General features: G+C 37.5%; 1 protein-coding gene across 3 annotated transcripts in view; it reads right to left on the bottom strand.

The window, feature by feature from the left end:
- The window catches only part of DERA (deoxyribose-phosphate aldolase), a 228,923-nt gene that overhangs the window by 120,513 nt on the left and 80,539 nt on the right, over nucleotides 1-27,871 (bottom strand). For 2 of the 3 annotated variants that reach the window (XM_008515597.2, XM_070619222.1), the window contains 3 exons: nucleotides 11,119-11,231; nucleotides 7,434-7,583; nucleotides 6,438-7,129 (listed from right to left, as the gene is read on the bottom strand). In XM_008515597.2, the coding sequence (XP_008513819.2) occupies nucleotides 7,073-7,129; nucleotides 7,434-7,583; nucleotides 11,119-11,231 (320 nt within the window). In that variant the 3' untranslated portion in view covers nucleotides 6,438-7,072. Of the gene's footprint in view, nucleotides 1-6,437; nucleotides 7,130-7,433; nucleotides 7,584-11,118; nucleotides 11,232-27,871 lie in introns of those variants that run through there. The other variant, XM_070619221.1, reaches the window with a different exon arrangement.

The raw sequence follows: 27,871 nt of genomic DNA, 5'->3' as shown, positions 1-27,871 counted from the left end.
CGTAGGGAAAAAGTTAAAGATATACTTCAAAGCAAGTTTCCAGAACTATAACTCATGATTCTATAGACTGAGAGGGCACACTGAACTCCAGGAAAAATTGACCCAAAACATTCAACTCTGAATAATGTTACAGTAATTAACAGAATTGAAAGAAAAAAGCTGTTGTGCATCGAGACAAAAAATGTAAATCAGAACACTACTTTCCACAGTAATGTTCAACATTAGAAAACATTGGAGCAATGGCACAAAGTCCTCAGGAAATAAAATAGATGAGCCAAGAATTGTACACAGCCAAATAGTCATTAAAGTGTAATAAAAATGAACATTCTTCAAACTTGCAAAAACTCAGGGGATATACTCCAAGCACTTCCTGAAGAAATGACTACAGGCCAAATTTTGAAAAGCCAAGAGTTAAATGGAGTCTTGGTCCTAAGTATTGACTTCATTAACTGTAGAACTAAAACTAAAATGATTGTGGAGATTATGGTCACAGAACAGAATTTAACTGTTGTAAACTCTAATGATGTAGAAATACTACAGCAAAGGTTGGGAGGGGAGGAGGAGAGATGGTGGGTAGTAATGTCAATATGCTGATTTTCTCATCTGGTGGAGCAGAGGATAGAAAGACCGCTGATGCTGATAAATCATGTAATGGAGCAAAAGTACATTTCAGTCTAAAGAACATGATATGAAAAATTATATAATCACCAAGAATCAGGTGAGTTTGGGAGGAAGATGAGGGGGAGGAAGGAAGTAAAAAAAAATTAATTTTACCGTGATTCATGGTAGGAAGTCAACAGACAGCTGTCCAGAGATATAGAAGTTTAAATATTTTGGGGAAAGGGCACTGTCATATTGCTGGTGACAGTGAGTGTAAGAAGGACTTCATAGGACTTCTCTTGACCTGTTGTATGGGACCAAGGGGTGACTGAAGAGTTCAGCCTTAGAGACTGGAAGTGGAAATACTGTTGAGGGGCAATGAGTCCTTTCCTACCACAAAATATGAACCATCTCTCCAGCACCAGCTTGTTATATCGTAGTTGACAGCTATCATGATTAGTGACCATCCAACATTGTTTGAATACTATGTGCCACTTCCCTGAAAAAGGCCAAATTTGCTTTCCCAGCTTCTTTTACAGCTAGAGTACGGGCATGTGACCAAGGCTCCAGCAATCAGACATAACCTCACAGGAGTCTGTCACCCAAGACAGCAACAAGACCAATCCATCTTTGGCCACTGAGATAAATGTGGGCTCCAGCTTTCAGGGGCAACAAAGACAGAGGTATCAAGTGTCCAGAGCTGGCAGAAGTGAGTCTTCACTGGAGCAGTTCTAGAAAGGGGTTTGGGCTTTATTCCTACCTGGCTGCCTCTAAGCCTGATGATCTGGCCTTCCTAGATATTCTGTAAGATACTCAATATGCTCTAAAAATAAATTTCTTTTCTGCTTAAACTAGTTGGAGGGGAGTTCTGTTATATGCAACTAAGAACCATGGCTAATGATGTATATTACCGGCAGAACACACACTTAAAAAGCAAAAAATAAATGTAAGACATCCTTTAGTGCTGAAAAGACCAAGGACCTAATGTTCTCATTAGATCCCAGTCTGGAGATCACTTACACAGTAGCTTCAAACTAAGACGTCAAGTATCTGTGAAACGTCCCTCCTCTAGAACGTTTTCTCTATTTCAAAAATAAGTTAAAGAGATGGGCTCTTTAACAATGGGTCTTGGTTTTAAGGGCAATAATACCAGGATCACTAAAAGTGAAGGCATTCCGAATAGGTAAAATAAAAAACAGCTGAATCTGGCTATCTTGACTTGCTGAAATCCTTTGGAAGATTTTGTGGCTAACGATTACAAACTCATCTAAAACATTTAGTCTACGCTCCAAAGCCTGCTTTTAAGCCCAAAGTGTAAACAAGTTCACCGCTTACTGTGGAAGGATTAAGAGATAATGTCATTTCCATTGTTCCCTCTGTTGTTCTTGACTATGAAAAGCAACAAAATACGCACATTTATCCTGGAGTTTCATGATGAGTAAATGCTGCAGCTGGTGGACTTTACGAAGGAAAGGACACATTTACTTCGGAATCTGGGTTTTGAGTACAAGGCTTTCTAGTCCAGAGGTTCTCAAACTTTGGTTCCTGGATCATATCATTACCACCACCTGCGAACTTCTTGCAAATGCAAATTCTCAAGCTTCATAGCTGATTTACTGAACTGGAAACTCTCGCAGTGAGGCCCAGAATTCTGTATAATTATAAACTCTCTAGGCACTTCTGATGTATACTAAAGTTTGAGAACCACGTTCTTTGGCAGCACAACTAAACTACTCCAATCCAAGGAGAATCTACTTCTGAAAAGGAAACAGCAAACATACCTTCCTAATAACACATTTGAGAGCATTAAAGTTTTTCACTAGAACTAACCTAACTTCACATGTGGCATAAACTCCTTTGTTCTTCTACAGAGGAGATACAGCATTCTTTGTTACTAACATCTAATATAGAAGTAACTTTTCCTGGGACCATTAGACATCAAGTACCCTTCAACCTTCTTCTTGGGCTAAATAATGCCAGTTCCTTTTATCTTTACTTATAAAGACTTTTTTAAACTCTTCATCACCCTTGTCAAGCTCCAGAATAAAATATAATCTCATTTTACTGTTCAAATGAATTAAAACACATCTCCTATCATTGAACCCTAGATACTAATGCCACAAAACCCAAATAATAAGGTTTCTTATATATAATGTTTCTTACATTCTAACTGCTTTACAGTACAAAATGTACTTCTAAAAATAAAAAATCAAACTTTAGGTCTGTCCTTTCTAGATATCTTGATTCCTCCTCCTCACCCCATTCTTCCCCAAAAAAGTTTTAGTTCATCATAAGGTCACTAAGTATTTCACATATATTGCATTAAACATTCTGATCCTCATTTGCCTTATTAAACAAGAATTGACCAGATGGATAGTCCTCTAACTGTCTCTCCTGAGCAGGTTTTAGTTAATTAAAAATGATTATTTTTACTACATATTTTATATATCAGCCAGATGTTACCTGTGGTCATTTCTGGAAAGGATCATTTGGTGGGGGTTATAAAATATATATTTCCCTTTGGGAGGCAAGACTCTTGAGCACAATCAGGGAAACACATGTAGAAATTGATTTCACCTCATACCTTTTTCCTAGTGTCAAAATGGGCATAATGTTTCATTTCCTTTGAAAGTTTGATCATTCAAATTCCTTCTTCTTCTGTCTCTGCTCTCTGGCCTTGTTGATGTTGTGTCAAAATGACGATCAAATTGATGGAAGAAAAATTAATGGTGGTTTCCCTCTGTACTAGAAGTGTAAGTTGAATTTTCCAAAGAAACTGATTTGGTTTCTTTAATTGGGTTTAAGACATATGTGCACGACACAGCAAACTGTTCTGCTCAATCAGGACAGAAACTCTCTATAGTGTCACTGTGAGGATACACTTCAGGTAGATATTTGTAACAGTTCCTGCTTTTGCACAGGTCTCCTTAGAAGCTATATTTCATGCAAATTAATTTGCCAAAGTTTCCCATTAGCACTGGAATAATCTAGGATGAGGCAAAGAAACTGCAATTATGAAATTGTTTTGTGACTACACTAGTCATTTTCTCTCCATTTGTAGACCAACCAGAATCCAAACAAGCCCCTCTTCTTTTTGTCTTAAACAACAACAAAGCAAATTCAACTTTCTTTTTTAAAAAAACATTCAGATTCTTGAGGTCACCCAAAATTCCGAAAGTCTAACAGATGAAATGAACCACTCTCACTTAAGCTAGATTTAGATGGTTGGTCTTCTCCAAATCACCATTTAGAAGATTCCAAGAGGCAAACGTGAGTCTTTTGAAAGTGTGAAGGTCACATGCTGACAAACGTAATATTGGGCGTGGCAGGATGTATAAACAAGTAAGACAATTTCAATTCCAGAGCCCTGGCTTCGTCTCGTAAACTATTTCATGGCATCATGTAGATCTCGGTTCTGGGCTCAACCACGTGACCTGGCATATGCAATTTGCCCACTTTGAGTTTTTCTCATGCAAATAATGATGGGTAGAACTAGATATTCCCTAAAGTCTCTCTAAGTCCCTAAATTATATGATTGCTTGCATAAAAATAAATTTAAGGCCTACTATGCTTTATTGAAAAATTGTGACAATTTGGGAAGGTTTGCTTTTATTAGAAGCTTTAAGCACAGAATACAGCAAGTCATTTTCTGATTGTATAAAGCATCTGTTCCCTATGTTCTGAAGTACACAAATCTGCTTGTAGTAAATCAGAGTCACCTCAGAAATGACCTCTTCCTCTTATGTTTTCATAGCAATCAACATTTACTAGGGTCTTCCTATTAAAGTCATCTGTGTTACATCTGATTTCAAGAGCCAGGTAAGGGGCAGGCATTCCTGATGAAAAGCCCAGATAGTCCTTGGAATTAATTGTCCCCCAAAATATAAGATTACTTACCTTTAGATCAGGCCATGCTCATCAGCCTCTAATAGGTTTGAGGGACTCACCAGTCTTAATTTCCTATGTGAATCTATAATTGTCCACAGAGGTCAATTTCAGGGGATGCCTCATATAAATTAGAATTGAAGATAATGATGCCTGTTCACTTGATCAACTGAAATGACCAGCTAGGTTTAATAGGAGGAAAACAGAAACCCCTGTGAAATTGGAATAGCTTCAAAGGTGAAAGAATGTAATTATTTTTCTGCAAAGTTTCCTCTCCAAAGGTGACTGGCCATTGTGCTGCTGGGCACCTAGGCCAGCATGTTAGGAAGGAAGATACGGGATTCAGAGCCACTGACTGTCTCCAAAGGCAGAAGTCAAGAGCCGGCCTTCTGCTCAGGCATTTGGGGAAAGCAGGGTTTCTTTTCCATTCTTATTTTAGTCATTTCATTTACAGTTAGAGAGGCACTTCGGGGGACTTGCCTAATTGACTCCTGAGAGGCAAATTCTAATTTAGATTGCTACAAAAGTGTTTTCTCTTTATGGCCATAAAACATTTTCTTGGATTTGTTGTAATTACCCTCAGGGTAATATAATTTTAGGTCTTTAAGAACCTTGATATCACTTGCCCCAACCTCTTTATTTTACAGATGAAGGAACTGAGGTCCACAAATGTGAAGTGACTGGACCAAGGTCACAAAGCTAGAAAGAGAGAGAGCCTGGGCTAGAATTCAGTGGATGAGAAGATGAAACCAAAAATGACTCCTAGTCGGGGGATTTTCTGCTTATAAGTAGCTGGAATCTTGTTCAGGGAGGAAAAGACTTTCTCTATGAAAATCACCATGTAAGGAAATTTGGGTTCTATAATGTTGTAGAGGTGCTAGCAAACAAAAAAGGGGGAGGCGGGCAGGCCCAGGGCATAGTGCTTAAGTTCACCTGCTCTGATTCAGCAGCCTGGGGTTTACGAGTTCAGATCCCAGGCACAGACCTATTACCACTCATCAAGCCACACTGTGGTGGCGCCCCACACAAAATAGAAGAAGATTGGCACAGATGTTAGCTCAGTAACAATCTTCCTTAAACAAAAAGAGGAAAACTAGGGGCTGGCCCCGTGGCCGAGTGGTTGAGTTCGCGTGCTCCGCTGCAGGCGGCCCAGTGTTTCGTTGGTTCGAATCCTGGGCGCGGACATGGCACTGCTCATCAGACCACGCTGAGGCAGCGTCCCACATGCCACAACTAGAAGAACCCACAACGAAGAATACACAACTATGTACCAGGGGGCTTTGGGGAGAAAAAGGAAAAAATAAAATCTTTAAAAAAAAAAAAAATAAATAAATAAATAAAAAAAAGAGGAAAACTGGCAACAGATGTTAGCTCAGGGCCAATCTCCCTCACAAAAAAAAAATAAATAAGTAATTTCAAAAAGAGAGGAGGTGGGGGGTTGGGAAAGAGAGAGGGTAAGGGAACCAGTAGACCTCAAAGCACATTTTTTTCTCTGGAGCCGACAGGGAGGTCTGGTTATGTGTCTGTTATGTCCTGAGAGAGGGACAGTTATACACGGGGATTGACTGCACTGCCTGCCTGGGCTTGATTCTTGACTCTGCTAATTTTGAGCTCTGTGACTTTTGGCAAGTTGCCTAAGCTTTCTGTGCCTCAGTTCCTCATCTGTAGAAAAGGAGGCTAATATCAGTACTTTCTGTTGTATGGGTCAAAAACCACACTTACTTACCTTACTCTTACAGGAATTAAATAAGGATTAAGTAAATTCCTATCAGTAAAGAGTGTAGCACATGTTAAGTGCTATTAGTGCTTGCTCTTTTTCTCCTATTCACTCGATCAGAAAATCTTAAAAGTTTCAGAATATATACATCAGTTGTATTCATTAATAATGTACTGAGGTGTTTTATCTGAGATAAATACCCAAGGACTCTGAGATAGAGTCAGAAAGTCATTGATAAAACTTCATTATATGTTTAATGGATTAATTTTTCAATATGTATTGTTACAATTTAAAGTTTCCTTTTTTAAAATAAACAACTACAGGGATTTCTTAATTAAAAAATTCTATGATATCCATAGCTTTATATAACAACAGAAATTTCATTAGCAAAACGATTAATAAAGGAGCATATCTGTTGCAAAAATTAAAGACGGATTTTCACAGCAGAAATTAGTGCTGAGTCAGTGACTCTTGAAGTTTAGTCACAGTACAGTCAGCAGATCAGGATGCTATATTTTCTTTTGCTAGAGCACATTTCTTGGGCAGTTTAACATTTTTTTTTCCATTAGAATTTAACATGGTCAAAGCTATCATTAACATTTTACTCAGAGTCTTTAAGAGAAAACCTTCACAAAATTAATAGTTCAGATCTTCTAGGAACTAAGACCATTACAAACACGCCTGAAATGAGTACCATGTGTAGACAAGCTGGGTTTTTTTCTTTAATTCTTTGAATTAAATTCAACGGAAATTTCAAGAGAAAAAAGTCAGTTGCCTATTCCCTCATTTTTTAATTAAATAATTTTGGCAATTATGCAGAAAAATAATTTTTAAACTTCGTAAAAAACTTTTCTGGAATTCGTCGCTGATTTAAGACATTGGAAGATCATGATAAGCTGCATATCTTCCAGTCACGTGATGGTAAATCTGGGGAGAAAATAGTTTAGCTAATTAATAATTACTGTATTATTATATGCATCAATTAATAATTGTACTATACATAATTAATCATTTTAATTAACATTTCATTATAAAGCCCCACTATCATGTGCTTCAACAGAATCTGCATCCAACCTACTTCAGTTGGAGGTTTGCTTGGAAGAAGGCAGAGGTTTGGGTATGAAGGGGTAAATGAGATGAGTTTCACCTCTAGTTCTCATAGCCCAATGGGTGACTTTTCATTTCCTTCTCAAAAATACTTGTCAATTTGTTCCAATGGGTTATGACTCACCTGCCTCTCGATGTCCGAAAGGAGAGTGCTGGCACCTATTCGAAAGAGTTCTGGCTTCAGCCACTCATCTCCTAGCTCCTCCTTTATGAGAGAGAGCCAAGCAAGGGCATCCTTTGCACTGCGGATGCCTCCTGCTGGTTTGAAGCCTATCTAAAAGGGAAGATGGGAAAGAGAACAATGTTTATGTTATTAGATTGCTTTAAAAAATGGTACTGCAATAATATAAGGTCTCGATTCTTTCTCTCTCCCTTTTTTAAAGTCTATTTCATTTCACCCAGCAAAGGAGCTTAGATCACTGACTCATGCCCATTCACACCACAAAATGACTTTTTCAAGATTAATGGGAAGAATGTTGCTGCTTCTGAAGAGACACTAATGAGAGTTAATAACCCTCATTAACATTTCACTTATTGGAAAGTCATAAACCTCAACCACCTAGAGTACAGTTGTGAACCTGGGATAAACAAGAGAGGTGTCAATAAACAGGAAAACAACTATCACAAAAGCTCATTCGTTCTACATTTCTACAAGTAAGCCTGTATAGTCACCTTTCAGCCTCCATCTTGAGGGGGAAACAGACAGATACGTATATATAAAAGAAGAAGAGAAGAGGTGAGGCCACGGGAACCAAACTGGCAGCAATCAACAAAGGGAGCTGACAGTTGTTTTAATCAACTAAACTGCAGGGACCTTTTTTCTAAGTTGTAAGTAGACAGAGTTATATAAAGCAGCCAGACCAGTTAAGCACAGTAGAAAAAGACAGTGTAGGGGCTCTTCACACTTCAGTAGTCTTTGAAGGTGACCATAAAATAGCACATTTCAGCCAATATCTGATGTTTACAAATGATGTCCCTGGCTCCATCAGAAAAGGATAAACGTGTTCTATATACAGTAAAACCTGCTTATCTGGATTTACTTGTCTCAGGAACTTGTCTAGCCAGTAGAGGGGAGATTTTACGGATGGGAGCAATGAAAAAAACACCTCACAGCCCAAGTACTAAAGCTCACATCTCTGACGCTCAGAGCTGTTGGTTTGATAGGTGGCACGAGCAGGGGAGGACTGCTAACAGAATACTAGAGAAGGGAGACAATATATGAATGGCCCCATTATCAACCCAAGCTAGAAGTCTCATACTTCACTTTGACACTGCCATTTTCCTCACCACACCACACCCAATCAATCAACAGTCAAGATCTACCAAGTCTACCATCTTAACTTCCATAGCTTCCAGTAGGCATACTTTCCTCTCTACTCTCACTTCTACTGTTTTAATTTAGACCTTCGTCAATGCTCACATGGAATATCAGTAAGTCTCCTGTTTTCCCCTGCCTCAAGCACACAATGTCACGCAGCTAAGCAGCAGCCTGAGATTCTAACCCTATCTGCCTATCACCCTGGAGCCCAAGTGAGTCTGTAAGAGTGACGAGAGGTGGAGGGAACGGGGGAGATAAGCAGGATGAGGTTATTTATTAAGAAGAGGTAAAAAAAAAAATCAATTAGGTAATATTAGCATCAATGTTAATCATAGGAACATTTCTGTCAATTAGGCAATGCCGCCTATAGATTTTTCTATATAGTTTAGTTATGTCAGCAAGTTTGGCAATGTTGCTAAAGAGAGGTTCCAGCATAAGTTCATCCTATATTTTTTTTAAGGGAGAGAATATGGAAAACATAAATCTGCAATGAAATCAGTTATGAAATATTAAACCTCTGCTGCTCAGGAGTGACACTAATCATGGTCTGAAAGGCGGCCCATCACATTTTAAAACACCCCTTAAATCAATGATGTAGAAACTTTACAGCCTAATCCCAGGCAACTTGTCAACAACCTGAAAGGAAGCATCTGATTTGCAGATACATCCACAGATCTTCACTATAGTGGTTACACGAGTACGACTTGACCTGTACCTGTCTGCTTCCTAATAAAACTGGGATGAACTTTGTTGAAGGGGTCAATACAATTAAAAAGAAAGTATTGAAAGACAGCAAAGTGATCCTCCCTCTGTACTATGGTCTAGAACATGGAGCACTTATAACCTCTAACGAAACTGTTTGCTTGTCGTCTAAGGGCTCTCCTGGGAAGGGACTTGCTCCTTTTTCTATCTGTAGCATTTAACATATGTTAACATGGCGCATAGTTAATGACTTAATAAATGTTTGTTGATAACAAAACAGGACTGGGTCCCCAGTGGCGAGTTTTAACGCTGACTATGGAGCTTATGAAACATAGATTCCTGAGGTCTACCCGTGATCCAGAACGCCAGGGATGAGGGCCCAGGCATCGATAGGTATAAAAAGCTTCATATCTATTTGGATGTTCTTTGGCCAAGAATAAGAACCACCGGTCTAGTGAATGGTGGTGGTCTCACTTGGGGGGCCCAAAGATGGAGTTCTCATTTTTATAGCTTTTCTTAAAAATTTTTTTATTTGAATCACTGCAGAAAGTCTACCAAGTAAAGGTTACTCAAGTTGGGTCAACTTTAACATGTAGGTCACCGTGGATACTAATCCTATTTGTACTTTTTAAAGATATGAAGTTATTTTGAAGGAGAAAATTCTGGAAGGAGTTCATTTCCTCTCAAACCCAGTACATTTATAAACTGAAGCGACAGTCACATATAAAGTCATCACATCCAGTTGGCAAACGATTAAAGGGCTTTTTTGGGGTTCTATGCAGCAGCCATTGAGATTGGTTTTAAAAGATGCCTTCTGAGGAAGGGAAAGTCTCATTTAAGAAAAGAAATTACCTTTCTCTACAATGATGTAAAAAAAAAAAATCCTTTGAGATAGTTTGTAGCTAAACAAGCAACTTGAAGTGAAAAGGAAAATCCAAACTCATTTTAAAAAACACCTCATACGCATTTTTCCTTTTAACTTTGTATGTTTCAAAAAAAAAAAATATATATATGTGTATTATTTTTCGAAAAGCTGACAAAAGCTAGCATATACCCTCCTCAGCTTAACAGTCTTGCAAAGAGCACATCCAACTGCCATAAAACGCAAAAATGGATATTTAATTCAAGAGCTATATAACGTCTAGCTACCTTTTCCCTGCTGTTTCACAGCATTTCATTATTTTGTTTAATAAGTTCATCTCCTCGAGAATTTTCTCTTCACCTCATATTATTAAAAGTAATAAGTTTTTCTGGACCGGGGGTTTCCCAACAGAAAAACCAATTTATGTGTGTCCTTCAATAATGACAGGAAAAGATTATTTCCCATTATATTGCATACTTTCATATCACCACCACAGCTTATCATTCAATAAATGTTACTCTGCAATTCTTTCCATTCCTCAAGGAAGTTTAATTTCTGCATTAACCTGTTTTCGCTGGCCAACACCTTACCAGAAAGTCTCTGTGTTGCAGCAGAATTAGTTCGTTAAAAGAACCCATTTAGGAATCCCTTGTCAGTGATAAAATTGTCTTCGGTTAATAAAGGGACATAAAGTGAGTTTACATCTTGATCACACATACCTGCTCCCACACTCACACTCACTTCCTGTTAATGGCACATTTTTCTTGTGAATGTGTTCTTTTGTAAGGAAAGGTAAATTAAACATTTATCTTAATAAAGGTAACTCATTCACACCTTTTGCATGTAAAGACAGTTATCGGGGCTGTAACTAGTATTATAAATAACACAATCTTTACTCCGAAGAAAGATTTGCTGGCAATAATATACCTTGTTTCCAGTTTTCCAGAAGAAATCTCTAATGGCCCGTAGCATTACTATAGCTACGGGGAAGGTGGCATTTACTGTTTCTTTTCCAGTAGAGGTCTTAATAAAATCTGATCCTAAAACAAAAGGAAGAAAAACTCCATGTTAATTAAAAAACTTATTTTTTACACTTGTGAGTCAGTGGCAGAAATGAGTCACGTAAATTTTTTTCCTGAGGAACACAACTTTATTTTTTCACTAATTATTTGAAAAACTAAAAACGAAATCTCTTTTTAAAATAATTCTGTCCATATGATTTGTCCCCTTTATTATAAGATGAATTAAATTAAGGACCAAATGGATTCTCACTGACCCCAGGGACTCTTGCCTCTATATTTCCATATCTCCAATTAAAATTGAGTTGGTTTATTTAATGAATAACTGAGAGGAATAAAAACCATTTTATTCCCTGTGTCTAATATCCTATATCATGATGCTTTAATACAAAACTGGAGGGCCTACTTGTTTTCCCCTCATTTTCCTATGCTTCAGAGAAAGTACACAGTACAGCCTTGACAACACAAGAAGAATCACCATTAGCTGATTTCTACTGCGTGTTCGTTAATGAAGGCGCTATTAAGATTTTCACGAAAGACACCACGCTATTTCATAACTTGCAAATATTTTCAACAACTTCCTGTCTCTCAAATGTATCTTAAACCTAGTTTAACAGAATAGCACAAGGATACAAAGAAATTATAATAGTTAAGATTCACTGTGCACTAGGCACTCTTCCAGGTGCTTTACAAGTGTTAACTCAGTCAATTCTCACAATAACCGCGCAAGTTAAGTGTTAACATGATCCTCATCTTTAAAGAGGAAATTGAGGCACAGAAAAGTTAAGTAACTTGCTTGAGGCCCCAGAGTTAGTAAGTAGGGGAGGCAGAATTCTAACCAAAGCAATGCAGCTTAAACAATACTCTACAGTGTCTCCAAGAAACTTACCTAGGATCACATAGTCAAGATAGCCAAACAAAGACTCCACTTTTCATGTGGTTACCTATCCCCAAAAATCCTCAAAGTGTGGACCCCAGACCAGCAGCATGGGCACCACCAGGCAGCCTGTTAAAAATGCAGACTCTGAGGCCCTACTCTAGACCAACTGAATTTGAATCTGAATATAAACCAGGTTCCTAGGTGATTCCTGTCCAAAGTCACAGCCCTAGCCCACTGAATCTTCGAACCACCCTTAAGGCTAATCTCAGAGATTCTCTCAAGGTCCATCAAAAAAGTGGGCAATAGAAGTGGTCAAAACTTTCTCCTCTAGTTTCAACTGGAAAAGATACTTCCACGACTATTCTCTGGGTCAAGATTCAAATCAATATACCTTTAGTAAGCACACTGTGTGAAAGGCACAGTGGAAAATACATAACCAAATAATTCAAGTCCTTGCCCTCAAAACCATACACATTCTAGGTGCAGGTGGAGATGAGCATAGATCCTGGGTTATCACTTGATGAGCTAGAAGTCAGGAGATCTGGTTTCCAGCTCTGGCTCTGATATTTACCTGGCAAATTCCATCTCCTAAACTTTCTCATTTGTACAATACATCCGAAAATTCTTAATTGCTTCACAGTGTTATACAGGAATCAAAAGAGACAATCTATGTGAAAGTACCTTGAAAACTCTCAAGTGTTATACAAATATAAACGGAGCAAGCACCTAGGTAGGGTTGCAATCTGTAAAAATACCATAGGAATTCTGATCCATCAGAACAGGTCATCAGAAGCCTTCTTTACTTTGGGTCTGTAGGCCCATTGGGAGAAATGGAGACTACCTGTCACACAAGCATTCACTCAACAAATATTTACTGAGAACTTACTATACACTAGACTCTGTTCTAGATGCTGGGAATAGACCACTAAACAAAACAAAGCGAGCAGATTTTCTAGAAGAGAAAGACAATAAACCAATAAATATATCATAAATGTCAGGGAGAGAGAAGTGCTATGAAGAGAAATAATGCAACGTAATGAGATAGAGAGGGGATGCAACATAATGAGACAGAGAGTGGTGGAGCTGGGGAGGGGTAGCTATATTTAAACAGAGTCATCATAAAGGAACCTCTGATAAGTGAAATTCAGAGACTGAATGAAGAGAATCTGTGAAAAGCGCATCACAAGCAGGAAACAGAGAGTGCAAAAGCCCCGAGGTGGGCATGTGCTAAGTTGATGAATGAATGAATGAATTGAATGAATAGGACTACGAAGCCGATGCGTGGCCCCCACAACATCAGAAGAAAGACAATCAAACAGAAGAGCTTCAAGCCTTCAAATAGATGTAAGAAGGTGAGGGGAACATCCCAAAAGAATTCACAGTGAGACCAAGATGTGTTTTGTATTACATGACATTGTCTTTCGATTCATTAGAAGGCGTTCGGGTACAACACTGGATATCATCTAAATTCTTTTAAGCATCTTGGAAGAGGAGATGATTAAGATAAAAGACAAAGACCACATCTGGAGGCCTAAACAAAAGGTATGGTCACTTAAAAATCATACCATCTAAAGTTAACCAAAAGAGCCAAACTCCCTTGGAAGAGTCCAGAGGCTGAGTAAGGGAGGAGACTCTCCTCCTAACGTATCTGGGAGGAGCAGCACAGAGCACCTACCACAGTAGCCACAGTAGCCCGGGAGTAGTAACAGTGGCCTACAATTATCTGTCTGTCTAGCCCCCTTTCTTGACTATATTGTAAGCATGTTTCAGGCAGGTGCTCTATCTTGCTTACGCACATCCCCGAAGCATGACACACATACGTGAGAAGCTCAATAAAGGAATTTTGGATGGGTGGATGGATGGCCACAGCTACAAAGGAAAAGCAAACTACAATATTTTCCACCTTTAACTGACTAATGGGGAAGGGAAGACAGTTTCAGGCTTCATTCCACGTCCAGTAACAAAACTGGGCAAGTGGCTCATAAGAAAATATTGTTCTATTTATTTTTAAATAAACTTTTAATTTTAGAATAGATTTAGCTCTACAGAAATATTGTGAAATAGTACAGTTTCCATATATATACCCCATACCCAGTTTCCCTTTTACTAACAACTTCTATTAGTATGGCACATTGTTATAATTAATGAATTCATATTGATATGTTATTTTTAACCAAAATTCATACTTTATTTAGATTTCCTTAGTTTTACCCACAATCCAATCGCATCCAGGATACAATATATTTATCATGTCTCCAAAGGCTCCTCTTAGCTGTGAGTGTTTCTTAGACTTTCTTCATTTTGATGACCTTAACAGTATTGAGTACCGGTTAGGTATTTTGTAAAATTTCCCTCAGTTGGGACTTGTCTGATGCTTTTCACATGATTAAACAGGGGTTATGGGTTTTTAGGGAGGAAGACCATAGAGGTAAAATGCCATTTTCAGCACATCCTATCAAGGGTATATCCTATCAACACGACTTACCACTGTTGATGTTGACCTTGAGCACCTGGCAGAGGGAGTATCTGCCAAGTTTCTCCACTATAAAGTCACTCCCTTTTTCCTATTTTCCACACTGTACTCTTTGCAAAGAAGTCCTTATGTGTATCCCACACTTCAGGAATGGGTAGTCACAATCCATCTCTTTCGGCGGGGGGGGCAATAATTACATAAATTGTTTGGAGTTTTTTGCTTGGGAGATTTGTCTCTTCTCCATTTATTTACAATCATTTATTTATATCAGTACAGACTCAAAGATATTTATTTTATACTTGGGTTTATAAGCCAATATTACTTAATTTTGTTGCTTAAATGGTTCTAGCTTTGGCCATTGGGAACTCTTTCAATTCCTTCCTTATTCCTTTGACATACTCGAGGCCTAGAATAAGCCATTTCTCCAAAGAGCCCTCGTTCCTTTTAGTGGAGAACGGTATTAGAAATCAAGATCTTGGTGCTAGATGTACTCATTGCTACTGTAGGGGTCTTGCTTTTAGGCCCTCTCAGCTGACTGAGCAAGGAAATATATATGTATATACTAACCCATTATATACACATATCTATCAATAATTCCATGTGTAACTGTCTATATCTATATTAAACTAAACATGAGTTATAGTGATGTCTCCAACTCTGACCCATTACCATATAGATCATTCTAGCCTCACCCCATTGCTGATCTGTAAACTCTCACTCCAATGGTGAGAAACCTGGCACCTGCCATCTGCCATCTATTTATTTAATTGTTCACATCCAGTATCCACGTATAGTGCTATCAATATTGTTAACCATACGATCATTGGTATCATTTCTTTAACGGATATAGGTCTATTCAGACTACTTCCTCTAGTGTGTTTTGGTTGTTTATATCTTTCAAGGAAGTGACCCATTTCATCTATGTCATCAAATTGTGGGCAAATACTGTTGTTCATAGTATTTCTCTATTATCATTTTAATGTTCATTAGAGCAGTAATGATCACCCTTCTTTCATTTCTGATATCAGTAATTTATGTCTCCTCTCTTTTATTCTTGGTTAGTCTGATAAAACTGAGATTTATCAATTTTACTGATTTTTTCAGAGAACTAGCTTTTAGGGTTTTTAAATTTTCTCTATTGCTTTTGTGGCCAATTTCACTGATTTCTGCTCTAATTTTTCTTCTCTTCTGCTTGCCTTTATACTTAAATTGTTGTTCTTTCTCTACTTTTCTAAGGTAGAAGCTGAGGTTATTGATTTTAGAGTATACTTCTTTTCTAATATACACATCTAACGCTATAAATTTCTCTCTAAGCACTGCTTTGGCAGTATCCCACAAATTTTAGTAAGTTGTATTTTAATTTTCATCTGGTTCAAAATGTTTTTAAGTAATTTCTCTTGAGAATTCTTTGAACCATGTGTTATTCAATTTCCAACTATTTGGGCATTTTCAGCTATCTTTCTATTACTGATTTTTCTAATTTAGCTCCAGTGTGGTCTGAGAACATACTGTGCATGACCTCTATTCTTTTAAATTTGTTAAGATGTGTTTTATGGGCTAGAATGTGTCCAATCTTGGTGAATTTTCCATGTGAACCTAGAATATGTATTCTGCTGTTGTTGGATGGAGTTTTCTATAACTGTCCATTTGATCATGTTGATTGATAATGCTATTCAGGTCAACTATATCCTTGCTTATATTTTGCCTGCTTGAGCTATCATTTACTGAAAGAGGGTCTTTGAAGTCTCCAGCTATTACAGCAGATTTGTCTATTTCTCTTCTCAGCTTTATCAGATTTTGCCTCACATATTTTGATGCTCTGTTGTTTGGTGCAAACATGTTTAGGATTTTACGTCTCTTTGGAGAAATGGGCCCTCTTATTATTATGCAATTCCCTTCTTTATCCCTCATAATTTTCCATTGTCTGATGTCTGCTTTATCTGAAATTAATATAGCTACTTGTGCTTTACTTTGATTTGTGTTAGCATGGTATATCTTTTCCCATCCCCTTACTTAGAACCTGTTAAGTTTTCATCTTTAAAGTGGATTTCTTATATACAACATATAGCAGAGTCTTGTTTTTTGACAATCTGTTTTTCAGTGGGTATATTTAGACCAATAATATTTAAAATTACTATTGATTTATTTGGATTAATATCTACAATGCTACAGCTTTTCTATTTGTATTTTCTCTTTATTAACGTTTACACCTCTTTTTCTGCCTTCTCTGACTTTAATTGAACATTTTCGGTGACTCCATTTTATCTCCTCTCAGAATATCAATTATACTTCTTTGGTACATTTCTTTTAGTAATTGCACTAGAGTTTTCCATTTACATTTTTAACCAATCTAAGTCCACCTTCAAATAACAGTACACCACTACACAGGTACTGCATGTACCTTTTAACAAAGTATTTCTATTTCCTCTCTGCTGTACCTTATAATATTGCTGTCATCCATTCCACTTATCTATATGTATAATAACTCAACACATCATTACTATTATTACTTTAAACAGTTAACTTTTAGATCAATTGAGAAAGAAAAAAAAATTTTTTTTTTTTTGAGGAAGATTAGCCCTGAGCCAACTGCTGCCAATCCTACTCTTTTTTTCTGAGGAAGCATGGCCCTGAGCTAACATCCATGCCCATCTTCCTCTACTTTATATATGGGACCCCCACCACAGCATGGCTTGCCAAGTGGTGCCATGTCTGCACCCGGATCCGAACCTGCAAACCTGGGGCCACGGAAGCAGAATGTGTGTGCATACTTAACCGCCGCATGACTGGGCCGGCACCAAGAAAGAAAAATTTTTATTCTTCATTTATTCCTTGTCTAACACTCTTCCTTTTTTCATGTAGATTAGAGTTTCTGACCTCTATCATTTTCCTACTCCCTGAAGAACATGTTTTAACATTTCTTACAGGGCAGGTCTGCTGGCAAGGAATTCCCTCAGTTTTTGAATGGCTGCACTCCTTCACTTTTAAAGGATGACCTCAATGGATATAAATTTCTAGATTGGTGAGTTTTTTTTTGTTAACATTTTAAGTATTTCACTCTATACACTTCTTGTTGACATGGTTTCTAATGAGAAGACCACTGTAATTACTTCCTTTTTCTTCTATAGATATTTCTTTCTCTGCTTCTTTTTCAATATTTTCTATTTGTCTTTGGTTTTTTTCAGTTTGAATATAATATATCTAGGTATAATTTCTTTGATATTTATCCTGCTAGGTGTTCTCTTAGCTTTCTGGATCTGTGGTTTGGTATCTCATTAATTTTGGAAAACTCTTGGCCATTATTACTTCAAATATGTTATCTGCTCCATTTTCTCTTTCTTCTTCTTCTGGTATTCCAGTTACACATATGTCACACGTTTTGAAATTTCCCCAGTTTTCAGATGTTATGTTCTATTATTTTTAGCCTTTTTTCTCTTTAGATTTCAGTTTAGGAGGTTTCTTTTCCCCTATCTTCATGGTCATTGATTCTTTCCATAATCTACCAATAAGCCCATCTAGCAATGCGCTGAATCCAGTCTACTGATAAGGTCATGATGCATTCTTCATTTCTGTTCCAGTGTTTTCCATTTCTAGCACTTTCTTTTGACTATTTCTTAGAGTTCGCATCTCTGCTTACATCGCCTATTACTCTTTCATGTCGTCTTCTTCTTCCATTAGAGTCATTAACATATTAGTCAGAGTTATTTTAAATTTCTCTTTCTGATAATTCCAATGTCTCTGTTATATCTGAATCTGGTTCTCATGTTTACTTTATCTCTACAGACTCTGTTTTTTCTTGGCTTTTAGCATCTCTTATAATTTTTTGTTGAAAGCCAAATATGACATATTGGGTAACAGGAACTGACACAAACAGGCCTTTAGTGTGACTGTGACTTGGAGTTGGGCTGTGTTTAATGTTTGCTGTAGCCATAGGTTCCAGTGGCTTCAAATCCAATAATATCCTTGTTTTTTTCTCCCCTGTTCATTTTGGGCTTACTAAATATTCCTCCTCACAGAGAGTCTATGTCTGTTAGCTCTGTTAGCTGTAATCCACTGGATTACATTACTGCATTATTAGATTAATGGTGAGGTGGTAATATAAGGGAGAGAGGAAGTATTTTATAATCTTATGATTAAATTTCAGTCTTTTAGTAGGCCTGTGTCCCTGGGCTGTAACCCTCACAAGAGTGTCTTAGCTTTTCTTTCCAACTTTGAAGAGGCAGGAAGACTAGAAGGAAAATGCTCTCCTGGATGGGATAAGACTCTAGTAAAGTCTTTTGCCCTCGAGAGTAGGCCTCTGTTAAAGAGAATGCTCTGGGTATATTTTGCAATGATTATCTTCCCCTTCCCCTGCCACAGCCAAAAGAGGTTCTTTCTTGGCTCTTCACTGTGAGAATGGAGTTCCTGGAGTTAAAACTCACAAAAGGGTTGGGACCACACTCAGCCTCCAACAATTTGTCAAAATTACCATTTAAGTGTTCCTACCAGTTTATGGCTCCAGCAGGCAAGCAGACCTCGGTTGTGACTCTCAGAATTTGCCTCTCTCTCCAGATTTCAAGGTGGCAATTTGTCCTGTGACCTAGGTTCTTTGATGGGTCTGAGAAAAGTCACTAATTTTCAGTTTATTCAGCTTTTTCTTGTTCTAAGGACAGGAATGACAACTTCTAAGCTCTTCATATGTCAAAACTGAAACCAGAAGTCCTTAAATATTAAGGCTAGCCTTTATTATCTAGAAATCAGGTATGGATGGACATAGAGATTATATATGGTAACTTAACCTGTTTTAGATATATGCCAAGTAACTATTACAGTCAACAAGAGTTGGACAGATTCAGAGAGATTCACTTTAGCTAGAATGATAAGGGAAGGGTTCAAGGAACAAGTACAATTTGGTATAGACCTTGAAGGAGGAATAAAATGTAAAGATGAGAAGGCAAATGGAAGAAGACCACCATTAGAAGAAACAGCAAAAGCACAGAAACTATAAGACATGCCCAAACAATAACAAACGGATCCATCTAAGGAATTTCCATGAGGGGCAGGGAGCATGAGGGTGGGAGATGGTGATATTGGGGGGTGGGGGTCAATGCGTGTTTTAAAACATGTGACTGTAAAAGTCTCCTAGGAAACATGGGGTCTGATGACCTGAAATCAGTGTTAATATGTTAAATTTGGCGTCAGTGTTGGATTGGTTGACGAAGGACAATTGAGAGTCAGAGACCACACAAGAGATTAAAATAGGAGCTCAGGCAGGCAAGCACCACTGGCTATTTCTTTTAATCCAGGAATAAGACCTAGCCTTAATTACACAAAATACTTTAGAAAGTACATCAGTATTTTACTACTGTCAAAAGAACAATGGATTTTCCAGTGAGACTAAGCAGGCACACACTTTTGCTTTACTTCTTATTTTAATATTGCTTCCCTTGCCCCTCTGCTAAAACAAAATTACCTTAGAGAAATAAATACTAGATTTCGAATTACCAACACCACAGAGCACCACAGACTCTCCTCAGAGCTCATGTAAACCCAACATCAACCAAGCTCACCTCTGCTCAACTTGGGGGAAAAAAACCTTATGAGAAACTATCTCACAATTAAAATAACCATCCATATAAATGTTCTTTCATCAGTGCCCACAATTTCAACAAAATGACCAAACTACGAGATGAAAGGCATGAAAACTCAAAAGTAACACATTAAATAGACTAGTATTTAACTGTGATTAATTGAAATTAAAATTAATAATAAACATAGTATTATATTAAATTGTATTTTTTTATTTTCCTAATTTGAAATCTCTAGCACAATACTTTTTTTGTGGTCTAAAGCAACTCAAAGCTTTTCTAAGGCCTATAATTACAAGTCTCCATGGTACAGTTTCATTAAAAACTTTCATTAAACAACAGCTGCCCTTGTATATGGTCTTCTAATCAATTTGGTCAAACAGAATGACTTCTAATCAGCTGTTGATAAAAATAGAAGATGAAATTTTAATTCTAATAGATTAACCACAAACTCAAGACAGTCTTCAAAATCCATCTAGCTCTATTCTCCAGTGGATTTAATGACTATTCAGCAACTCATTACTAAATAGAACAAGATGAACATTTTCCAGTTCATTAAAGAAATGTACTATGTATTTTTGCATTGTCCTCATGATTCGTTACAGGGAGTCTTAATTACAAGATAATGGATAATGGTTATTAAATGCAGACTGCAGTAATGAAGCTCTATTCATTTGCGAACCTCAGAGACTGCAAAGAGAAGAAAATAAAATTACTAGCTTCAAAAGATTAACGGATCAAATTATTATTCAATTTTGAAAATCTCATTCAGACTTCACAGAAACAAGAAGAGATTAAAAACTAGTATTAAGACCAAAGTAGTACATTTAAAAAAAAATAATATCTTAAGGCTATTACTGCATAATAAGCTTCACATGTGATTATTAGAAAAACATATAGCTAACAATGGGAAAACATACATTTTTATTTCCTGAACTAATCTTATTTATGAGATAGGAAGTTACGAGTAGGATCATAAAGAGTCTTGGTGAATATGAAAGATACATGCTACCTTGCTACAGAAGAACAGCACAACGGAAGGTACTATTAACATTTTATACTTCACTAATGAAAAATAGGATTTAAAATCAACTGCTGCTTGAGCAAGCTTGTCATTAAGTGGAAGTCATGCCAACCCCATAATAAGAGCTTCTGGGCACATTATTCATTAGCACCATGTTTTCTATCACTCTCTCAGAAATTATCGATTAAAGTTAGCAAGAGAGTTTTGTATGGTAATTCTGACACTAATTTATACTTGCAATCTGCAATGAGAAATTTTTTTTAACAAATACACTGCACAAAAATATGAAGCCCCAAATTAAGACATTTTCTTTGATACTGTATTCTTTCACTCTACACAGCCTTGAAAATAATTTCGGGCAGGATATAAAGATCTACTGTTATGGCTGAAGAACTGGCCAGAGTAAAGATGGAAGCCGAAGGCCCCTGTGGAGGTATCGATATGGTGCTAATACTTAATCTGGAGACTATTATATCACAAATGTATCCTTACATGATTCAGGGATAACAGCTAACGTTGTGAAAAGGGGGGAAAATGTTTTCTAAAAGAGAGAGAAAAAGCCTAAGAAGGAAATAAATAAAAACACCTGCTCTCTCAGTTCTTTCCTTCGATCTGAACAGTGAGCTCTGGAAGTACTCTTCCATTGGTCCAGTCCGTCACACGAGAAAGGCAAACGAGCACCATAATTAAGCAGGAAGGCATGTTCGAGCAGAATGGCAATCAGAAAGCAATCACAATCTCAGAGTTAGAAAATATCTCACATACCCCAAGGGTAAGATTAGCTCATGATAACCACATTCCTTGCAGTTACGTTCCCCTCGATAAAAATAAAAATGTGGCCATTTAAAATAATGCAAAACAGTGTGATTCAAACGGAATACAAGGTGGGGACTCTGACTATATAATCTTTAGTAATTGACAGTAATGTGCCTGGGAGAATATTCTAAACAATTATCCTAATCATACAAAGATATGTGGTAGAATTGCTTGACATAAACAAGAGTCCTTGACTTATGTCTAATATGCCAGAAGTTTCCTTTCACTTCTAAAACTTACCTTATTTGAAATGACTTTCAGAATTGTAATAATGCTAGAGATGCAAATGACATCTATTTTAGGGTGGGTTTAAATTGTTTAAACTTTCAAACAACTCTAAATTTTTTTCTTTTACAAATTTGGAAAAAGAAAAAGATTACTTAACTGAAATGTTTACAAGGCTATACTGTCAGCATTTTGGACCAATAGTCAAACTGAGAACAAGAGAATGTCTCCTAAACCAAGCTCTACACCTCCTCTAATGTTTTAATATTATATTAGGGCTGGGGATGTTTGCAAATATCTACATAGAGTTAACAGTCCAGAAATGGGCTCCCAAAAAATCATGCTGCACTTCTTAGTTCTCACCTCTCCCCCTCCCTCTACCTCTTTTTTTGGTGAGGAAGATTGGCCCTGAGCTAACATCTGTTGCCATTCTTCCTCTTTTTGACTGAGGAAGACTGTCACTGAGCCAAAATCTGTGCCAATCCTCCTCCACTTTGTATGTGGGACGCCGCCACAGCACGGCTTGATGAGTGGTGTGTAGGTTCACACAAACCTTGGGCTGCCAAAGGGTAACATGCGAACTTAACCACTATGCTGCTGGGCTGGCCCCTTCCCTCGCCCTCTTTTGAGTATCAAGGAGGTTACCAAGGAAAGAGAGTTAGGGGTAAGTGAGTCCTAGAAGACCTATAATTAAAACAAAAGATTCTGAAATTAGATAGTGGGGATGGTTGTACAACGTTGTAAATAGACTAAAAATCCCTGAATTGTACACTTTCCAGGGTGAATTTCATCTTACGGGAATTACATCTCAATTTAAATTGAAAAACAAAAGGGTGTATGTTCATGAGGGAGAAGGGGATAAAAAGGAAAACTACTAAAACTAACTCTAAGTAAAATTATCATTTACTTGAAAAATCAAGTATATATAATCACCTGAACCTTCACCTCCTTTCCTGAACTCACGTTTTAAGACTGCTGCTAGTCTTCTCTGGAAGGGGTCTCCCACTCGCTCCCAAGTGTGACATACACAATCAGGCCTCCTCTCTAAACATCATTAACGATTATAACATAACATTGAGCTGTCACTGGTTTAAAATAGAGTTATCTGTTGATACTGCTTCACTCCGTACATAAGGTTAACAAAATGAATGGCACTCATATTCAAGCATTAAACTACTAAAGCATTACTTTTGAAGAAAAATACTTCAACACATTTATCATTACAGTTCCTTAAAAAGATTTTTAAAGAGTGGTACCAACACTGAGAATTTCATGCTGGCCAAAGAGAGAGAATGTGGATTAAAGGGCCTTTCAGGACCAGCTCAACAATGTCAGCTGGGAGTCACGGACTCTACTCTGTGCACAGTCCAGGGCTGCACTGTCCAACATGGGAGTCACTCCCCAGTGTGACTCCTGAACACTTGACAAGTGGTCAGTCCAAACTCGGATGTGCTATATGTGTAAAATACACGCAGAATTTTGAAGACTTACTATGAAAAATAGACTGTAAATGATCTCACTAGTAATTTTCATATTGATTACCCATTGAAATGATATATTGTAGATTTATTGGGTTAAATAAAATATATTATTAAATTACTTTCACTTTTTTTTAGACTTTATTAATGCGGCTGTTAAAAAATTTAAAATTACATATCACTATTAGACAGGACTGGTCTAAAGGGCTTCAATGAGCCACCAAAATCTGTCATCATCCTGTCTAGGCTACAGTTTGATGTCCTTTTAAGCTAATTTCCTTTAAATGTTGGTTTAAATTTATTTTTTAAAAAAGGCTTAATTCTGCTGAGAGGTAGAGTAAGAAGATCCCTGGTGACAGCATTTAACTGTTCTCTCTTGTCCAAACAATATGGCTTGGCCTCAACATTTCAGGACTTCACTCAGCCAGACAAGAGCTCTGTAGAAAGCAGAGACTATCTGCTTGGAGAACACAAGAGCATGTCCCTAGAACATCTTAGGGACAATCCTAATCACATAGAGTGGAGGAATTCTAGTAAATGCAATTTTCCCTGTCTTGAACATTTTCAGTGGTTTCAATTCGTCTTAGGGATTAGCACCCTAGGAAACTGTCCAGCTGGCTGGCCCCTTAATCCTGTTGGAACTGGCCTTGCTTTCAGTTTATAAGTACACAGGAATAACTGTAAAACCACACTTACCAACTCATGACTGTGTAGGACTTGTGCTCACAGTTCTGTGCTCAACGCAACTACTCTCCTTCCCAACCTTCAACATCCACTCAGCTAATATTTCCTGAGCATCTGCTATGTGCTGGTGTTGTGCAAACAGTCGCGCACAAGACAAAGCTTTCTTAATGGGACTCTGCACTGTTAGAGGCGACATTGACTCAGTTATGTAAGTTGTTTTCTCTTGGTCTGGCTACCTAAAGAAAAAAAATCTTTGCCTCCATCACATTAGCCTGTGTTTTTCAGAGCTGGTGGCATTGCTGGGAAGAAAAAAATAAGATTCATGACATTAGGCCAGTTACCTATGGTCTAAAGAAAATGCCAGAAATACCCACAGGCATTATAATTGTATAGGTATAATAATTTGGATAAAATAGCAAAGTGTTTTAGACTCAATAAAAACATCAATCTGTAAATCAAGTTACCGATGCCAAATGCCTCAGAATCAAAATGCTTTCCTTTTTGGCCAGCCTCTACAGCCCACCTTACTGAGGTAGGGGGATTTGCTACATTAAGCAAATGTCCTCTATTGATATGGTAGTTTTAAGGTCATCTTATCTTAAAATGACACAACCATATCTAATGCGTTCTCTTCTCCTTCACATTTGCTGGGAGGGAGGAGGGAGACGGAACCTCAATACAAGGTAAAATGTGACTCGGTATCGCTATACTTTGGCAAAGAAGGGTAAAATGAAGAAGCGTTTTAACAAAATAACAAGCTAGATATGCTTTAAACAACTGAATTTCATTTTGATTGTGCTTTCCACTGTCACTAGCAAGTTTGGAATATATAGTATATATTAACATTAAAAGTCAGGTATGCTTGTGTGGAATCTATTAACTTGAGAGAAAATTACTCAAATTGAAGAAATAGCTGCTTAAAATGGATTTAGAAATACATTTTACTGAACAAAAGCAAGCTAGAAAATTAGGCTACTTTATCAGGATTAGAAAGTGCTATGAATTTTAAACACAAAGCTTTTAAAAACAATGCAGAACATATTTGAGATTATCATGCCTCAATGTCATCATAAATCTTTTTTTTCAACAACTGATGATAAGTACGTAGAGTTACTTTTTACAGTGACCTGTCTTTCACAAAGACGTTGTGTTAATTTTCCTGTGGGGAGTTTTATCTGTAGGTGATTGTTTCATTGTACCTGGAGACCCACAGGCTTCCCATGAGCAGATCTATAGATGGGTGAACCTTGAAAAGGCTCTGAATGGAGAGTATTTACTGTGTGACGCTCCTGGGCAGGCCATCCGGGTCACTGCAGTTACCGCTTACCAACCACTTACAAAGACAATGCTGCCTCTCTCCTACTCTTCACAAACAACTTTCAGGTTACAATTCTGTCTCTACTTTTTAATTAGTCACACCTTCTTTTTTATCCTCATTCCTTTTCACTCAGCCACCACCGGAGACCCTGACTGCTCAACAAAGGAGGTATACGCTGGCAAAGGAGAAAGTGATGGAGCCCAGCGACTCTCATCCATGGGTAAGGATATAATCAGAAAAGGTCACCACAAACTTTGGCCAAGTCACGTGCATCACTGGGATATTGGAATCACTCGCAAATTCCTGAAAACACACGAGGCAAGGAGAAAGGAGGGGAAAAAGAAGTTTGTGAACTCAGCAGGAAGAATGGTGTTGACCTAGACTCTGCAGAAGTCATGAATTAATATAACATGCCTGCAAGCTGGATCCATTTTGCATATTAACTAGAACTCATCTAGGATCTCCCTGGATGGCACACGTTTTTTTTCAGGGCACTGCCTAGCCAATGAATATATATGCTCATATCCTGTATTTCACTCATAGCAGAAGGGCTATGGGTTCCTGTTCCGAAACTCTTAAATAGAAATTACACACAACCACAGTAATGATGTATATTTCAGACAAATAGCTTACACTACATACTTAATACAGAGGCTTTATCTGTCTCTCACAGAACTTCCTATTACAAAACTAATAGGTTTGATTAAAGGCTATCTGTTTTTAGATTTACCCCCACCAGAAAACAGAATATAAATAGTTTCTTAACATGTATAAGTTAGGTCTTTACCTAGCTTCCCTTTAAACCTACATTTTAAATTTTTGACACATATTTAATGTTTTTAATAGTACTTGTATAATTGCTTTGAGTCTGTCATTTATTTTCTCCCCCAAAGTATGTGTTATATCGTAGATATAATTTCTTCCAGGTATTTCAAGGGAGTTATTAAATGTCAAAATCCAAAGTGAATACATAGATAACTTAAAAATGTAAAACCTTGGTGAAGAAAAAATTTCAGCTGTTAAGTTTATTACCAAAAATGCGAAATGGGATTCACAATGATAACCCATAAGGTAAAAAGGCATTTAGAAAACTCGGTTAGAGACGGTTAACAGTGTCAACTTATGCTGGAGATCCATTTACTTGTGCTTCTGTCACAAATATCACAAATTTAGCCTTGAGAAAGAAAAAAGTTTTTTGGGTTGACTTGGTCCAGTTTTTTATATTTAATACATGGAAACGAAAGAACACTAGCATTTTTAAGTATGAGGAGCTAAAAAGTGTTGAAACATGGAATCAACAGATAAGATGGGTTTGATCATGGCATTTTTCATCTCAAAACCTTAAACTACTTAAAGAATAAATCCCTAAGATTCCTACTCTCCAGGATCTGAATTTAACCTAATATTCCATTGTTCCCTTTGCTACTCGCCTTAAGCATCTTGGACTCTAGCTAATGATGATGATGATGATGATATAACAACAACAATAAAAGTAATAGTAGCAGTAGTAGTAGACTAGGTCTCCTTGTCTGAGAACTCACTAGGTACTGGGCTCCAGCTAAACACTTTACAGTCATGTGTCACTTAACGATGGGGATACATTCTGAAAAACGCATTGTTAGGCGATTTTGTCCTTGTACAAACATCATAGTGTACTTACACAACCTAGATGGTATAGCCTACTACACACCTAGGCTATAGGGTACTAATCTTATGGGACCACTGCCATACGTGCGGTCCGTCATTGACTGAAACATCCTAATGTAGTGCCTGACTGTATATACTGTTCATTCTCATTTAAACCTCACACCACCTTAAAAGACAGATACTCTTTTCATCTCCATTTACAATGAAGAAACAGGGGTAAGAGATACTCAGGAACTCATCTAAGACAACAGTTTCATGAATGGAATTTAACACAGCTTTTTCTAACTCCAGGTTTTTAACTACTACATACTTCTGCCTCCTAAACCAGACTAGTTACTGTTCTGCAGGAATATCCTCTATCTTAATGAACTTTGTATTCTCCATCCGTTCTCTCCCTGTCAAAATCCTGCCTGGCCCAGTTCAACTGACATTGCTTTCTTCCTGTTTTGACTATGAACATGATGACTGGAGCTGTGGCAGCCATTTTTCAACCAGGGACACACAGTATCACCCCCAGACATGCTCTGCTCTGTCTGGCTGAGACCCCTA

This window comes from Equus przewalskii, chromosome 5 (genome assembly GCF_037783145.1).
Source record: "Equus przewalskii isolate Varuska chromosome 5, EquPr2, whole genome shotgun sequence".
Lineage (NCBI taxonomy): Eukaryota > Metazoa > Chordata > Mammalia > Perissodactyla > Equidae > Equus > Equus przewalskii.
Note: the sequence above shows the minus strand (reverse complement) of the source record. Positions and strands in the feature narration are given on the sequence as shown.